General features: G+C 35.9%; 3 protein-coding genes across 3 annotated transcripts in view; all 3 read right to left on the bottom strand.

The window, feature by feature from the left end:
* Positions 1 to 3,649: 3,649 nt before the first annotated feature.
* LOC141598830 (F-box/FBD/LRR-repeat protein At1g13570-like) lies at positions 3,650 to 5,392 on the bottom strand. The gene is made up of 3 exons (XM_074418624.1): positions 4,468 to 5,392; positions 4,205 to 4,363; positions 3,650 to 4,116 (listed from the first exon to the last, which is right to left on the bottom strand). The coding sequence occupies exons 1-3, from the start codon at positions 5,272 to 5,274 to the stop codon at positions 3,838 to 3,840; spliced, it is 1,245 nt and encodes a 414-aa protein (XP_074274725.1). The 5' UTR covers positions 5,275 to 5,392; the 3' UTR covers positions 3,650 to 3,837.
* Positions 5,393 to 6,820: 1,428 nt separating this feature from the next.
* The window catches only part of LOC141598835 (F-box/FBD/LRR-repeat protein At1g13570-like), a 280,794-nt gene continuing 269,815 nt past the window's right edge, over positions 6,821 to 17,799 (bottom strand). The window contains exons 5-6 of the mRNA XM_074418638.1: positions 10,247 to 10,345; positions 6,821 to 7,261 (exon numbers count right to left, since the gene is read on the bottom strand). Of these exons, the coding sequence (XP_074274739.1) occupies positions 10,309 to 10,345 (37 nt within the window). The 3' untranslated portion in view covers positions 6,821 to 7,261; positions 10,247 to 10,308. The remainder of the gene's footprint in view (positions 7,262 to 10,246; positions 10,346 to 17,799) is intronic.
* Positions 12,863 to 15,391, bottom strand: LOC141598845 (F-box/FBD/LRR-repeat protein At1g13570-like). Its single transcript, XM_074418653.1, has 4 exons — positions 15,330 to 15,391; positions 15,076 to 15,234; positions 14,690 to 14,968; positions 12,863 to 13,290 (listed from the first exon to the last, which is right to left on the bottom strand). The coding sequence occupies exons 2-4, from the start codon at positions 15,211 to 15,213 to the stop codon at positions 13,282 to 13,284; spliced, it is 426 nt and encodes a 141-aa protein (XP_074274754.1). The 5' UTR covers positions 15,214 to 15,234; positions 15,330 to 15,391; the 3' UTR covers positions 12,863 to 13,281.

The following is a 17,799-nucleotide window of genomic DNA, read 5'->3' on the forward strand; positions in this document are numbered from 1 at the left end:
AATTTATACCAACCGAACCTCAAATGAGGAACATCAGCTCTATTTCTCACATCACAGTTTTACCAACATAAGTGTTCCATTAGCATTCTTACTTATTGAGAATCTTCAATAATTTGTGTACAAGGCACTCATTCCTACTGTTCAAGGTTTGCCACATACTTATTCATATCATTATACTACTATTGACCCTCATGCCCAAATGTTTAACCAACTCAATGCTCTTTCATTTTATTATATTAAGATCAAGCAAACGTAAAACTAGAAGACCAGTAGTTAGCTAGGCTACAAGCTTCGTAAAAAAAAAACGTCACTCGACCCAATATTTGTCCTCTCTCTCTTGCCCCAAGTCCTTGTGCACTCTCATCATCAAATGAAGCCTATTATTATTATCAAAATGGCCGGGAGTACACTGTGTAAGAAGCTGATCACTCTTTTCAAATAGGTTAACCTGATCCACTTATGATAAAGTATTCACAAGGGGAGTGTACACTAAGACTAAAAATCTGTATAGGCAAGCTTACCTAATGATGATATGGATAATGAAGTTCAAGTTTGCAACAAATTTTTATCATACAAAACGTGAAAATATGCATACATGGTGAAAATTCAGGAGCTATGCAGAGTTAAATAATGACAGAGGACAAACATATATAACCACTATAACATCAAAACTATGAACTACCCTCACTAGTATTACTAGGTGAACATAATTCTGGATTAATCAACTTGTACGACAACAAAAACAAAGAGAGTTACTGGACCAAGTCTCATTTGACAAAGTTATAAATATAGCCAGATTCAAATATAGGGTGGAGCAAGGAAGTAAACACATGCAAAAATGGTTAGAAAACATGTTATCTACTCAAATTTTCCACCCAAGAGAATCCAACCAAAAATCGTAATTTAATGCAAGTTAGTGTCAAAATATACAAGATGCAAGATACATAGAAAATTAACTCTAACATCAACCTCCCCGGCAACGGCGCCAAAATTTGATACGTGTCGTTTAGCGTATACAAATTAGTAATTTATAATACCTATCTTAACCTCAAAAATAATAACATAGTAAAGGATAAGTAGGGTCGATCCCACGGAGAGACTGGAAAAACTAATTAACTATCTAGTATTATTATCTACTAACTTACATATATACCTTTTGTATATTTACGGCTATTAACATTATGTACGATAAGGGGGGGTTTTCATTGGGATTTGGTAACCAGACTAACGGAACTAAATACTAAGGCAAGACGCGAAGTAAAATACCCCATTAAGCACTTATTCTTTTGGTAATTTTAGTTTGTCAACCGATCAATGTTTTATGTTAAATCTCCCGTATACTTATAGATTAACTGCGGAATTCAAGATAACAAGAACTCCCTATCTTCTCTTAGATTACAATTGACCTGAACTAAGCCTAGATCAATTCTTAACTAACCGACCAATGTAAGTTTGTCACACCCTACTAAAGACCGAATTAGTAGCATTATTGAACCAAGAAAATATCATTAACCCAATTAACTCGTTTAAGTGTCGTCAATACCCAAACAATTAACTGACCAAATTTTACTCCTAACTTAAACTAACCCAATTGCAGAGATTAATTCAAACTAGTCGCTACTCGGATTATGCGACTCGAACTAAGCCAGAATCACACAATTAGCAGAAGTATACAATTCCAATCATAATAAGATAACAAATTACCACTGAAAATTGCAACTTACGATTAAAACGAGTAAAAATTCGGATACAAATAACTGAAAGATTAACAATAAACAACCAACGGTTTTCAATACTAAAATTAATCAACGAAATAAAACCATAAATTGAATACAAGAGAGGTAGAGAGAACTCAATTTCTGCCCGGAATTTGTAGTCGGACCATCGGATGTCGCACCTCAGGAACCGCTCCAAATTCGCCCTTACTCAGCCGTGTGCTAAGACTCCGTCTGAGTACGTCTCCTACTGCTCTCACGACCCAATTAGGTCTCAAATCGTCACTCAATATTGCTCAATTTCTGTAAATAATATATTTTGGGTATTCTTCTTCTGTGTAATTAGAGTTATGAAATTGGGTATTTATAATGTTTGTGAAAGATTAGGCCAAGGAATAGGATAGAATTTGTGGGATAAAATATGGGAAGAGATTGAAAATGGAGACGGACGCGGATCTCCATTGATGAGTTGTGCTCTTCGTGGTTTCCAGTGGCTTCCACCGTTTGTCTTGCTGCTCTATTTAATTCCCAAAATGAATTTGTTTGTTTTGCTGTCCCGTGCTTCTCGTTGGACTCGTCTTGCTTTGGGCTCACAGTAATAATAATGTATCACAACTTGCTATGTACTTTTCCATTTTCCTCTTTAATTATTAGCTGCTCTTGCTCGTCATCGTAAGTGGACCGATCCATACTTCAACTAGTTGTGACCTGTTAATTACAATGATACGTAAGTTTAGTAACTTATGACTAAATATGATATTTTGATAGTTAAACTCGTAAAATGACAATAGTATATTATATAGCTCAAAATATACGAGAGACGACTGTAAAAGTATATAGATAAAGGGTATAAATATGAATAAATATTGCCTTATCAGTTTGGACAACACGCTTGTTTGTGCAGCCATGCGAATAGGCATGTTTTCAAGGATTTTATCAATCACAATATCCGGAACATTGCTGAAAAAATCCATCGTGTTTTTGGAATACTTGGAACAAGCCATGGATTGCAATACCCGTCCCTAAATAGTAACAAAAAGCATATTTTCAATTCATTGTTGCGAAGAATGCTATCTATCTTAGTAAACAAAGTATCACGGCGAATTAAACAGGTACAAAACAAGATTAAGTTTTAAAAAAAAAAAAAAAAATTGAATTTCTAAGTTTAATTTTCTGAATTTTTTCGACTCTACCTTATAAGCTATACTCCTATAAATTACAATGTTTTTTTTTGGGGTGACGAGGGAACCCGCAGCCGTTACTTTAGGTGCGCACTGGTAAACCCTCGGGTGTACATGATAGCCTGCGAACCACGTATACCAGGTAAGCCACCCGAGGATGACAGGCTCGAAGTCTATTACGCGTGGACTCAGACTAAGAATGCTCCCTAACTTTAATCGATGGTTCCGCGAGTGGGGGCCACTAAATTGAAGATGAAGCAAATCAATTGAAACATAAGATAGCAACAAGCAATGACCTAAGAAGTTTTGGAATTGAAATCAAACAAGAAGAATATTTTTTTTGTATATCATCCGTTCCGTATTTGAGCCAGGTAGGACTATTAAGGGTAGTAAAGCTCTCCTTCACGAGTTTTAATATTGTTGCATCCCCATGACTTGAAATCGATACCTCTAATTAAGGTAATAAACAATCCTTATATTACTAGTTGATCTAAAAATAAGAGAGCAAGAAGAGAAGTTTAACTTACGGCGAATGAGGAGACGTGACTCGTGAGATGGAAAAGAGAGCAAAAATATATGCACGGTATCTTTTGACAATTTATTTATTTTTCATATTTCTTATCATTGTAATTTGATTTGAGAAATAAAAATTTCAATCGGTAAGTAGTAATTTTGAATGTTTTAGGTTGTGCAAAATTGCTTTTTTTTTTTTTTTTTCAATCGTAAGAAGCAATTTGATTTATGGTCCTAGACTTTATACTTCTGAATCAGGGCCGCATCAATACATCCCAACCGAGTTATTAAGGCTGCCTGATTCCTAAATAATGCTTCAAACAATGATTAAATATCTTGCTAGATTCATGAGCCGAGAAGGGTCTATACACAAACAACATCTAAGGGTACTGAAGCTAGTATTAAATCGCCTTCTTTGTTTCTTGTTACTATGTATCTAGACAAACAAGCGATGCCTTTGGAGATGCTCTTGGGAACCTCATCAGCGCTCTTGACATTTTTCGCTCCGAATCAGTATCACATTTACCAGACTTGAAGAACAGATTTTCTAGGGAAGCTGAAATGGCAAGTACGTATTCAACCAATTTGAGTTCCGCACTTGATCCTGTGATACCCTCAATATTGACCACACGTAGGCGATCCAGTTTGTACTTGTAATTCAAGTCGAATATGTGCCCGCCAAGGCCAACTTTTTCACCTGGAATAACCTGCAGTGACAAGTAAATTCATGTAAGAAAAACAGAATGAATATATGACAGATACATCAGTAGTAATTTCAGAAAGAATTATACTCACTGAAATATCGAGTTTCTTAATGTAGGGACAACATTCAATCATGGACAAAAGGTAACGGAAAACATCAAATTTGCTCAAATTTAGGTTACTCAGACGAAGTTCATTTAAGTGGTTGAATGTGACCGGAGGAGATCTTACAGCGCCACCTGCAGCCAACAACTTCACACACAAACAAAAAAAGACGTCAAGAAAGTAACATAATGAAAGGCACCGATATTCCTAACTACAACTACGAGTACATAACACCATCTTTACGGCTTTACCTGACACAAGTAACCTTCAAAGTGAATGGACTGAAGTTGACAAGAACTCGCAAGATGATTGATAGCATCAACTGTTTCAACGGTTAGGACTTTTTTTGGCATCGTCTTCAAGCACAATGATATGCTTTTAAGACTGCGAACATTTCTGAACGCTAGAGAATCAAACTCGCCTTTTATTATCAAGGTTTGGAGACGAGGTGAATCAATTACAACATGATCCATACCAGACCAGGTATCAAGTCTTAATGTTGCCAGCATTTTACAATTTTCAATCAAACTAAGGAAAATGTTTGGTCTACTAAACTTAAAATCCACCAGTGAAAGGTACGTAAGTTTAGGAAACCCATGGAAACAAGAAGGCGGAGGATTTAAAGAGAAGTTGCCGAGGCTTAGGTACACTAGATCGCTGCACCGGAAGATATAAGGAGTAATAAACACTTTACAATCCCAATTGCTAATTATGACCTTTTGAATTCCGTTTTGTGATAGAAAAGATATCCATTGGCTGAGATTCATATGATCCTCATCTGCATCATCCGGAACATAAAGAATAAAGTCACGAACGTGACCCCTGTGATGGAGTAGTATACTGCTAATAATGCGACTGTTTTTTCGCCAATCACAACTTCCATCCTTATTTTTTTGCTGCTCTTGGAAACCAGAATCAAACCTGAGATGCTGCAGTGATAACCAAGCCTGTCTCCATTGTTTTGACAACACGCTTGTCTGCGCAGCCATGCGTATAGGTAACTTTTCAAGGATTGTATCAATCACAATATCCGGAACATTGCTGAAAAAATCCACCATGTTTTTTGAAGTTGAGTTCTTCAAATTCTGCTTTGAGATAGAATTATTGCGCCAAAACCCGACCCTAATTAGTAACAAAAAGCATATTTTCAATTCATTGTTGCGAAGAAAGCTATCTTAGTAAGTAAGTAAAGAATGTATCACAGATAATAAAACAGGTACGAAACACAGACTAAGATAAAAATAGCCATGTTTATTACAAAACTAGTTACGAAGAGTCCTTTTAGGTCACAATCAATAATAAAAAGGTCATGCAAAACACGCCACTAAACTGAAGATAAAGCAAATCAATTGAAAACATGCAATGGCCTAAGAAGTTTTTGGAATTGAAATCAAACAAGAACAATAAATTCATACGGCATATGCAGGAAAAGTTTTTTTTTTTTTTTTTTAAATCATCCAATTTAATTCGAATTCGAGCCGTTACAATGGGAGAAATTTAACTTACCGATAAGGAAGACGTGACTCGTGAGGTCGAAAACTCGAGAAGAGTAAAAATAACGGGGAACACATTTACACACTATACCACTCCTTAATAATGGAGAATTATTCTGTATTTCTAATTTACTTTAGAAAAATTCTTATATAAGATCCAAAAGAAAATTTTTGGTTATCTTAGTTTCTGAAGAAACTATATTTATATACTCCTTCCTATTCTACATAACCTTTCCTTTTTCATCTATTCATAATATCTGCCCTAATTCTTTATTTAGTAAAATTTTACTTATTTTAATCAATTCACCCAACAACAATACCCCATCTCACCCACAACAATACTTATTTTAATCACTCCACCCACAATAATACCCCACAATACCTTTTCTCTCTCCAATTACCTAACCCCACTACAATTTCACCTTATTTTAACCCCTTGCTTAATTCTAGTAAGATCTTATCGATTCTAATCTGAATCGGACTAGACTTATAAAATTTATTCTGAATTAGTAAAGTAGACTGATTTAAACTCAAATTTTAAGTTAAAAAAAAAAACGTAATCTCCCTATATAAAATATCTTAAATTGTACGTGAAAACAAATTGAATATTTAAACACAAACTACTAAATTTAATAAATAAACACTTTCAACTTTTTCTAATTTAATAAAAAAAATTACCATGATTTTTAAATAAATTTGCACTATTGAAATCGTTTTCTAACTTTTAAATATCGTGACCTAATTATATGAAAAGTTAGCTGCCAAATAGACCGTTTCACAAACTCCGTAATAATTTGTAGAGTGTGCTATTCTTACCTAGAACCAACTCCTCATCCTTACGGCCTTACCTAAAAACCAACTAGAAAAACAATAATACTCCGTAATAATTTGGAGATCTTATACTAGAGACGCTTTTAAATCAGTTTTTACCAACGATAGACCACAAAAAAATAATATACTCCGTAATTTTTCTTTGGCAAGATGACATGAAATGCCATGACCATCGGATCAAGAGAATGTGGCGATCTCGAAAAACGACGGTGTAAAATTTAGTTCTGATCATCAATCACCAACCAAATCTGGGTTACTAAGAATGCATGATTCTGGGATAAAATCTCAAGTCGATATTTAATACTTACCATACTCTCTTCCTTCAAATCCAAAGGCGCAAAATTCTAAAGCCTCGTCTCACAGAAAAACAGTAGGCTCAAGGCATTTGGGTTCGAGGAGAAGGATTACATTGTATACCATACAGAAATACTCAACTACAGCACATTCACTACTCAACTACAGTCGATAGGGCATTCAGCAGCATCAATATAGTCAGCAACTTTTTGACAGGCGGATTGCTCTTCAGATCCGAGCATAAAGATAGCACATACCTTCGCTTTTTGGACATTCTCGCAGCGCAGCACAGTTCAGAGGTTAGACCGAAGAGGCGGAGATCTGAGACTTCATAGAATTTGTCTGTATTAAGACAGAACTCAACCCCTGGCCTATTCCGAATAACATCGTCTGTTATGATTCCATGTAAGACCTTTCGCCGTTCTGCCTAAAATCGTCAGATAGGCATACTGTAAAAAAACACATGCAGTGTGTTTATTGCTACACCGACTTGCAAAGTGAAATCTATCCCCGGTCTCAAACCACAACTAATAAGAGTGCAATTATCGACTTATATTTATTTATTTTTGTTTAAAACCGGATGAAGTATACATGAATATATAGTTAGTTAGATTGCTAGACGGACTACGCAGGATGGTAAAGGAGCATCACAAAGTCCAGGATTTCCCATAAACCCAGAAATAGGAAGGTCATGTTTGTGGGGAGGTATCTTCCCAGTCAGTTGATTTTTCGACACATCAAAAACTTCCCAGTATGTCAGGTTTAACAATTTCCCAGGGATACTTCCGTACAAGCTGTTCGACGACAGTGACATCCAATGTAAATACTTGAGATTACCAAGTTCTTCAGGGATTGTGGAATTGAATCCATTGTTGGACAGGTCGAGTTTCACCAAATCATGCATGTTGCCTATCCATGAAGGCAATTTACCTGTTAGTTCATTGCTCGACAAATCGAGGTAATTTAAAGACAAGGGCAACATAGTCAGCTCTCCTTTGATCCCCGTACTAGCCAACTCTAGCCTCGTAAGATTCTTAAACTTGAGCAGCCAATTTGGTATTCCCCCAAGCTTAAGAGGGTTGTATGACAAACACAATGCCGTAAGTTTGTCTAGGTTAGGAGGGATCGGACCAACAAGCTGGTTCCTCACTAATTCCAAGGTCTCGAGATATTCAAGGTTGCCCAAACTCGAAGGGATTAGGCCTATAAAACGATTATTCGATAGTGTCAAAAACTGGATTGTACTAAGATTTCCCAAACTTGATGGAAGATTTCCTGTAATCATATTGTTTGCCAAGTTAATCGTTTCGATCTTAGGTAGATTTCCAATTGAATCAGGTAAAACCCCGGTCAATTGGTTGTCATAAAGCATCAAACTGAGCAATGAGGCAAGGTCTCCGATAGAAGTTGGTATTACACCAGAGAGATGATTATTACTAAGGCGAAGTGTTGTAAGTGAAGTAAGCCTCCCAATAGAAGATGGCAATGGACCCGACAACTGATTTCGAGATAAGTCCAATTCAACCATTAATGTCGATGTTTGGAAATAAAATTCGGGTATAATTCCCGTGAGATTATTGTCTGAGAGAGAAAGGAGTTTTAGCTTAGGGAACTGAAAAAATGAAGAAGGAATTGAGCCACTTAGCTGATTCATGTATAAATGAAGATGGGTCAAATTCGATAACTTACCAAGTTCAGGCGGAATAGGACCGGTTAGCTTATGAAGGGCCCTAAAGTCAAGAACTTGGAGATAAGTAAGGTTGCCTAGGAATGGGGAAAGTGTACCACTCATGAAAATGCTCATATCTATTACCATGTCATCTTCGTCTGAATCATAAACTATGCCAGAGCGAGAGACGTTGACAACCCTTCCGTTGTCACAAGTGACACCCTGCCACGCGGTGCAACAGTCTGTGGCGGGTGACCATGACTCGAGCAGGGCTGATGGATCATCAGTGATCCTAAGCTTGAAATCAAGTAATGCTTCTTTGTCAATGGGATTGCATGATTTCACCATTAAGATGCAGAACATTGTAATAAAAAATACAAGCAAGGTTGAATTTGCGAGATTTGTCATGATTGGATAATATGAATAAATCAATTTTCTAAAAGGGTTTTGTAGATTATATTAGGTTGCAAATTGTATATATACATATATATGTGCAGCTTTGTTCTGATTATTCAGTGATAGGATCACATTAATGTTGCTTTTTTGTTTCCCCTGTGATTCACCAAGAAATCATCAGTAGGAAACATTCTCATCCTGTGACTCACCTAAATATCAGTTTTATGTACACCCCGTTAGAATGTAGGGGTGTAAAAGTGCACGGCCCGCTTGACAAGCACTCGAAATCGATTTGGTTAAAGCTCGACTCGAGATTGATTTGACCGACCTCAAGTATGAGCTCGAGCCAAGCTTAATCAAATATGAGCTGATCTCGAGTTCAAGAAGGCTCGGATAAAAAGCTCGTTTGAGGTCTTTTTTTAGTATAATTTCTATATTTTCCAACTACCTTTAATTTATTTTCAAAACATTATTATTTTTACATTTATAATATTTTTTTAGTATAATATTTGGCTTTCAAAAATATGTATTTTTAGTGAAAATTTAAAAAAAAAATGTAAACAGTAAAGAATATAAGGTGAAGATGAGTGCTTCAATTTTTTAGACTCGGTGAACTTTGAGTCAAGCCCGAGTAACCGAGTTCAGGTTAGAAAGCTGACTCATCTCACACCTACTAGAGCTAGAGCTAGAGCTGAGAACGACCACGGTTACACCCCTTATTAATGCTCAAAGAAAAAGAGAAAAATTATGCGAGTCGAGATGGAGCACTTGTTTCAAGAGCTTGGGCTCATGCTCGAGTTTGAGTTTTTAATATAAGAGCCAATATAGAGCTTACCCGAGCTTTATATCAACTCGGCTTAGTGGGCATGTACAAGAATAATATCATTCTACCCTTTATTTGTTTGGTTTTAACAATCTAATCTAATCCTCCCAAATAAAACGAAAACCAGGGGTTTTAAAAATTTATAATCAACCGAGATAATAGATAATCGGGTGGGTAAATGGATCTACCAAGAGACCAAGTTAATGGAAACCATTACGCAGGTCCAGATATAGAGTTCAAAAGTACACCATAAAATTTTAGGCTGCCGTATTAATGGACTCGATAATTGGTTTTTTTCGGATAATTTCAAATCCATATATAAGCAATGTTGATGTTAGAAAAAGTTGTTCAGGTATACGGAGTAATTAATAATTCATTCTTGAGAGTTTATTGCTTGCAAGATTAAGTTTTTTTTTAAAGCTTAGGGAAGTGGCCAAACGAAGAAGGAATAAAACACTAAGTCGATTTTCGATTTTCCCATCTAAATGGGAATATCTGAAATTGAATTAAAATGGCAAACGTACCTGATAGGAGTAGAGGAAGAAAGAAAAATCAAAGGACATAGAAGTATTATCTGGTGCACACACTAAAGATAAGCCATGAAGAAATTCCAAGGACGTTCTTGACACCAACATGATCCTTTCGAGCAGAGTCGAATCGATAAAATGGGTCAATTTTATATTCCTGTTTATTTTTTTCAGGCATTCGCGGCAATGGGGCGTGTAAACCAAAAACCTATTAATAGATACGGTCAGCACGGCGTATCACAGAAGTCCACTGATTCGGGATTTTTCCAGACAAACCGGTTACACTAAGGCCAATACACAGTCGGGAAGAAATTCTCTAGTAAAACTGTTGTTTCCCCATTAGAACTTAGGTGGAGTAGTTACTAAAAGTTGTTTCTTTAGGCTACTTAGGTCATTAGTTTGTTGTCTTACGCTTACAAAGTAACAAGTACGTGCCTTGCACAAGTATTAATGATACGGTCGACATGTACATGTCAAACTGTCAAACAGTCAAAGTGGGCACCAAATTGGAATTAGCCAAATTAGAGATTACAAGAAGACCTCATCTCTAGGTCCTCAAAATTGGACACTACCAGCATTTTATTTAGATTCAGGATATCAAAATAAACCCAAATTACAAAACAGTTTAATGACTATTCATGAGATTAACAGCAAATTCAATCCATTGTTGCTGACAATGCTATCATGCTAACATAGATCATAATCAGAAATCAGTAAAAACGTTGCAAAAAAGAAGCAATTTTGCACAACTGCAACAAAAGCATATGCTTTGATCTCATATAAAAGACATTCTCTGTAATACTCCCTCCACTTCGATCCAATTACTACATTTGACCAAATAAATGACAGGAAATTTGAAAAATGTACTCCGTGTTAAATTCGACCAAACGGAGAATAATGCAAGTATGCAACTAAGGTTTCAATTCAAACCATGCTCAGTGGCGGAGCCAAGTGGGCATAGCAGTCCTCCTAATAGCATCCTCCAACCCCCAAAAAAATTTGATTTTTTTTTAGTTAGTTAAAATTTTCGATTTGTTTCTAGTTGCCTTACTCCATTCATAGCTCTCCCCCTAACTTTAAATCCTGGTTCCGCTACCAGCCACATTGGTAACAAGAACATGTTACAGCACATTAATTTTCTAAAATCCTATGCAAACACAGTACAGCAATATACAATGGCTTAAGAGTTGTGGGATTGAAATTAATCAGCAAATCACAGAATAATCAAGATAAATAAAATGGGTTTTGCCCAGATTTTGAAGAGTGATCAAATTAAGAATTAATTAGGGTTCATCTTCCTAAAAAAACCCAAATTAAGTTGATAGGCAGGGGGAATCAGCAACATTTATCAGATTGCATGAACATAAAATGTAATTATACTTCTAAAATAAGATAAGAGAGCAAGTAAATGTAAAATTTAATTACAGTAACAGAGAAAGGTTGAACTTACAGATTAGGGAGACCTTGAGTTGAGAAAGAGAGAGGACATAATCAGCAACTCCTTACCTTATTATCATGATTCATGGCCAATCATAATTACAAGTGGCAAATTGTGGAGTACCAGTGTACCACTTTCAAGTTTCAAGACTTTCAACACAAAGGGCTACTACGTAGAAATCAGTAAAAAAAAAGGTGTAATATTGACTCGAACCAACGCGATCACAAATACTACTTAAGGTCGTTTGGTTCGCTAAGGGAATTGAAGTTCCAAGGAATTAAGAGATCCCGTGATTTTATAAATCACATGAAATGGGAAAAAGTTGTTTGGTTGGAATGTGGGAAGTGAATTCCACAGGAATTTCCACTTACCTAGGGGGACCTAGGTAAGAACTTCCCATATCGTGGAGGAATTGGAGTTCCTATGGAACTTCAATTCATGTGATTTGGGGCAAACAAACAACTCCCCTATTTTGCAAATCCCATGAATTACAATTCATGTGTTTTAGAATGGGTAACCAAACAACTCCTTATTATACAACTGGACCCATTTGCCCCCCTTTTTCTTATACGGAGAATACACTTATCATATAAATAAGAATTTTTTCGCTCGAAAATATACTCACTTAAAAATAATACATTAGTATAAAAGTTAAGTTATTAAAATTTTCTTATAGAATGAATGAAAAAGTTATCTTTTCGGTGCTTCTTGTATTAAAACAACAATTGTTAAAATGGTTCCAAAGTTCCAAACCTATCAACATTAATATTCTATTGTAGAGTACTTTGTTTTTTTTCTTAATTTTTTTCTTTAATAATTAAGCATACACTGTTAAATTTGTAAATTACTCTAGGTTAATTTGAATATATATCAAAAAAAATTTAAACAATAGTACGGAATATAATATTTTGAATAACACTAAAACTTGAGAGAATGCATCTCACGGTTATTGAGAGATCATTCCTCCATACCCCTTTATTTTTTGTTTGACCTTTTATTGTTGATTGTGCATTCGTGCCACAAAAATTACTCTTTAATTTCGTGAACGATGTTACATAATAAGCCGGCGTACCCATTTTATTATTAATCATGATTTGTACCTATTTTATTACCTAAATTTATTAAGAAACGGTCTTTCAGACCATCCAGCAGGGAAAATAGGCAGAATTGCAAGTACGCAACAATATCCTCAAGAAAGGCTTCCTCCAAATTGCACATCCCACAGAAAAAACACACATTGTCAAGACTTTCAGGTCGTATACCTGCTTCCTTGTAAAACAGTGAGATCAGATCGGATTAATTTAGTTCTGAGCATCCATCAACAACTCAAATATCTAGTCCTGATTCCTGAATACATGGAATTGGAAAGCTTCTAGTAACAATTATTTAAGCATCCAAGACGTGGTTTCAGCTAGAATCATCACATACGATCAGGTCGTAGACTTCCTACTCCTGAATCTCTAAAGCTGCTGGAGTGCTGGTTGCCTGATTCCGAGATAATGTTTCAAAAAACGATTAAATACCATGCTAGATTCCTGAGCCGAAGAGGCTTAATAGAATGTCGGTGATCCTACGCTTCACATCCAGAAGCGGTTTATTGTTCCTGTGTGATGCAGCCAGATATGGATATCAGTAACTACAACCCAGATAGGAAATCAGTGACACTATCGGATAAATTTCATCTCTATATAATTATTTCAGCGTGATAGAGCTCCTCGTGAAAGGGTCTATAAATAAACAGCATGCATCAAAGGGTACTGAAGATAAAACAAAATCGTTTGAAGTGAACATGCCAAACACAAGCAAACAAGGTAAACATTGAGAAAAATGACGGACATTATGAGGTCGAGGATATTGAAAAATGAAGATGAAGGGAGGACTGTACAAGATGACTGTCGTACCATAAACCATCAAGCTCCAATGTGAAGCATCACATCTCCTGACAAGATAAATACCACATTACCGCCATTGTGAAGCTCCAATTTGACCGACCTCGAGCCAAGCTTAACCAAAACCAAATATGAGTTGATCTTGAGCTCAGCAAGGCTTGGATAGAAAGCCATTTTTTTATTTTTTTGGGTATAATTTTAATATTTACTAATTACATTTATTTTCAATTACGTTATTATTTTACATTATTATATTATTTTAGTATTTCATATTTTCACTAGATTTATATTTGCCTTTTGAATATATGCATTTTAGTAAAAAATTTAAAAAGCGTAAAAAGGTAAGAATATAACGACAAGACGAACAAGTGCTTCAATTTTTTAGATTCAATGAGCGAAGAGTCAAGCCCAAGTTCAGGTTAAAATCTGACTCAAGTCACACCTACTGGAGCTCAAAACGGGACTGTTGGTACACCCCCGTGCTCGAGAAAAGCTCAAGCACGGGCTGGAGCTCGAGATATATTATGCGAGTCAAGATGGAGCACAGGCTTTCAAGAGCTTGGGCTTGTGCTCTGGTTTGGGTTTTTAATACAATGAGTGAAAGGGTGGGTGTTATCAGGTGGAGGATGTTGAAGTGAAAGGAGCCTTGTAAGAGATGACTCTCATAACTTCCAAGTGTGGGAAGTATTACTCGAGCACATATCCGGAGTAGGTTTCAAACGTTTTTTGCAATTGAAATATAGATTGTTCAAGTAATATAAATACGAGAAAATGTACAAGCACAGCTCTTGTGTTATTTCGTGTCACTTTGTTTTTGTTTATTACTCCTTATTAAAAGTGCAGGCTTACCTTAACACAGATTCTAATCTATACTCTTTTGTGTTCATTACATCACTAATTAAAGTTTTTATAGGCTTACGTTTTCAAAAGGGTATTTAATCCACCCCTTTGTGTACAGGAAACCTAACTCTCAAAATAGCCTTCATTAGTCCATTTCTTCAGAAATACGCAGCAAGAGCAATTACAAGTTTAACAGACACTGTTAATAGACGAAAGATGCACCATAAAGACATGTAGCAGTCATAGCAGTATGGCAAGGGGTTGGCTTCGTACCTCATTCTCTAGAAATAAAAGACGCGCTTTTGGAGATGCTCTTGGGAACTCCATCAGCGTTTTCGACATCTTCAGTTGCAACTCAGTAGTATCACAGTTAACAGACTTGAAGAATACGTTTTTGAGGACAACTGAAATGGCAAGCAGATATTCAACCAGTTTGAGTTCTGCACTTGATCCCGTGATATGCTCAATATTGACCTCATAGAGGTGATCCAATTTGTAGTTGTAATCGAAGTCGAGAATGTGCTGGCGAGCATATTTACTATCTTGAATTACCTGCAGTAAGCCGTAAATTCATGTAAGAAAAACAGAATAAATATATGAATATATGGCAGGTACGGTTGTAATTTAAGAAAGAATTCATTTAAACACAAGTTACTCACTGAAATGTCGAGCTTCTTAATGTAGGGACAACATTTAATCATGGACAACAGATAACGGAAATGAGCAAATTTACTCAAATTCAGGTCACTTAAACAAAGTTCGTTTAAGTGGTTGAATGTGACTGACGGAGATCTCATAATACTACCTGCAGCCAAGAACTTAAATTCACAAGCAGAAGGGATGTCAATATGAAGAATGAAAATGATAACATCAACAGCTAAGAGTAAAACAGAGAAAGGCACACCATCTCTACCTGACACAAGTAACCATCAAACTTGATGGACTGAAGTTGACAAGAACTTGCAAGAAGATTGATAGAATATTAGAATCAATTGTTTCAACGGTTATTTGTTCCGGCATTGCCGTCAGGTCCAGTGATATGCTTTTAAGACTGACAACATTATTCCTGAAAACTAAAGACTCAAAATAGCCTATCAATATCAAGATTTCGAGACTAGGTGTATCTATTACAACATGGTCTATACCAAAGCAGTCCCGTAGAATCAATGTTGTCAGCATTGTACATTTCTCAATCAAACTACAAAAAATGTTCTCCTTACTAAACTCAACATTCACCAGCTCAAGGTGTTTAAGTTTAGGAAACCCATGGAAACAAGTAGGCGGAGGATTTAAAGACAAGTTGGCGAGTTCTAGATAAACTAGCTCGCTGCACCGGAAGATACAAGAAGTAATATACATGTCAAATTTAAAATTCTCAATTCTAATCGTTTGGACTCCGTTTTTTGATAGAAATGATATCCATTGATTGAGATTCATATGATCAGCATCTGCGCCATCTGGAACATAAAGATAAAAGAAATGAACGGGACCACTGCGATGGAGAAGTATTCTGCTAATAATGCGACTGCTTTCTCGCCAATTACAACTTCCATTCATATTTTTTTGCTCCTCATGGAAATCAGAATCAAAGCTGAGGTGCTCTAGTGACAACCAACCACGTTCCCATTGTTTGGACAACACGCTTGTCTGTGCAGCTATACGAATGGGCAACTTTTGAAGGATTTTATCAATCACAATATCCGGAACATTGCTGAAAAAATCCTCCATGTTTTGCGGAGACTTAGAACGAGGGATGGACTACAATAAAGGGATACAGATTAAGTTCTTCACTCTTCAAAGTGTACTTGGGGATGAATTTCTTACCAACACCCTAAACACAAAGCACATTTCAACCCAAGACACTGATTCTCCTCGAGTAAAACAAAATCATAAATACACACCAGCTAACACAAAGCATATTTCGACCTAAGACACTGATTCTCCTGAAGTTAAAAAAAAAACATATAATACATACAGTCAATATTGAGTACAAGGCCACTTGGGACAAGTGACAAATTGAAACCATAAGTCGATAACAAAGAAATCAAGCAATATAAAGTCGACATTATTAATGGCCACCAGCAAAGTGGCAGTGCAGCACAGAATTGGAAGTAGCCATTTAAGATATTACATGAATGAAGATTAGTCACTACCACCATATTTTTAGATTCAGGACATGAAATTGTTCTTGTAAATGTCGATTCATACCAAAAACAAACACAGATAAAAAAACAGTTGAATGAATATTCTTTAGATTAACTGTGTGCTTCGACCCCAATTCCCAAAAACAAACACAGATAAATCGACTGTAAAAACATGAAATGAGTAAAAATGATGGAAAAAAAGAAGCAATTTTGCACAACCACAACAGTGTGCTTCGACCCCAATTCCCAAATACAAGACATTCTGCAATACTCCCTCCACTTCAGTCCAATTACTACTACATTTAGCCAAATATATGCCGGGAAATATGAAAAATGTATCAAATTGGACCAAACAAAGAGTAACACAACTATGGTTTCGATTCAAACCATGATCAGTGGCGAAACCAAGTAGGCCTACCAATCTGCTAGTAGCATTCTCCAACCCACCAAAAAAAAATTGATTTTTATTCGAGTTTTAGTTAAAATTTCCGGGTTTTTTTTCCTAGATCCCCTTATTTCATAAACTCCTAAACATAAACTCCTGGTTCCGCTACAAGCCACGCTAGTAACAAAAACATGTTACAGCTTTTCTGAAATTTTATGCAAAATTTCAGAAAATGACAGCATAATCAAGATAGAAAAGATGGGTTTCGCCCAGATTTTGAGTGATCAAGTTATGAATTAATTGGGGTTCATAACCCTAAAAAAACAAATTAAGAAGATGGAAGAAATCAGGAACTTTCATCAGATTGCATGCGCATAAAATGTAATCATACTTCTAAAATAAAATAAGAGAGCAATTATATGTAAAATTTAATTACAGTGACTAAGAGAAATTGAACTTACAAATAATGGAGATTGGAGACTGACTGACTGAGGTGAAAAAGAGAGTAAAGAGCACTTACAAATTACAATTAGGCATGAGCAAGCTCCGGTCTGGACCGAAAAAATGGACTATTTGGTCTGGACTAAACCCGGACCGGATTTATTTAGGTCCGGTTCTCGGTTCACACATTTTGAAGTTTCGGTTTTCGTACTGGTCCGATCCAAGACCGGTCAATTTTGGTCCAGATCGAATAGACCGAAATTTAGGTGTTTTGCGACTAATTTTAGCAAATTTATAAAGTAATCAAGTATTTTATCGTCAAAACAATATTATAACCTTAAATATGGTGGTTATTAATGGTAAAGATACTTTAATCAATTATGTATTATTTACACTTTTTGAGATTAAATTTT

The sequence above is a fragment of the Silene latifolia genome, chromosome 9, assembly GCF_048544455.1.
Source record: "Silene latifolia isolate original U9 population chromosome 9, ASM4854445v1, whole genome shotgun sequence".
Lineage (NCBI taxonomy): Eukaryota > Viridiplantae > Streptophyta > Magnoliopsida > Caryophyllales > Caryophyllaceae > Silene > Silene latifolia.

What these genes read in the sequence shown, in the direction of transcription:
- LOC141598830 (XM_074418624.1), bottom strand. Translation starts at nt 5,274, where the DNA reads ATGGTGGATTTTTTCAGCAATGTTCCGGATATTGTGATTGATACAATC. An exon ending in TTGAAGGTTACTTGTGTCAG is followed by an intron (nt 4,364 to 4,467) that starts GTAAAGCCGTAA and finishes TTGTGTGTGAAG; the next exon opens with TTGTTGGCTGCAGGTGGCGC. An exon ending in TTAAGAAACTCGATATTTCA is followed by an intron (nt 4,117 to 4,204) that starts GTGAGTATAATT and finishes TTGTCACTGCAG; the next exon opens with GTTATTCCAGGTGAAAAAGT.
- LOC141598845 (XM_074418653.1), bottom strand. Translation starts at nt 15,213, where the DNA reads ATGAGATCTCCGTCAGTCACATTCAACCACTTAAACGAACTTTGTTTA. An exon ending in TTAAGAAGCTCGACATTTCA is followed by an intron (nt 14,969 to 15,075) that starts GTGAGTAACTTG and finishes GGCTTACTGCAG; the next exon opens with GTAATTCAAGATAGTAAATA.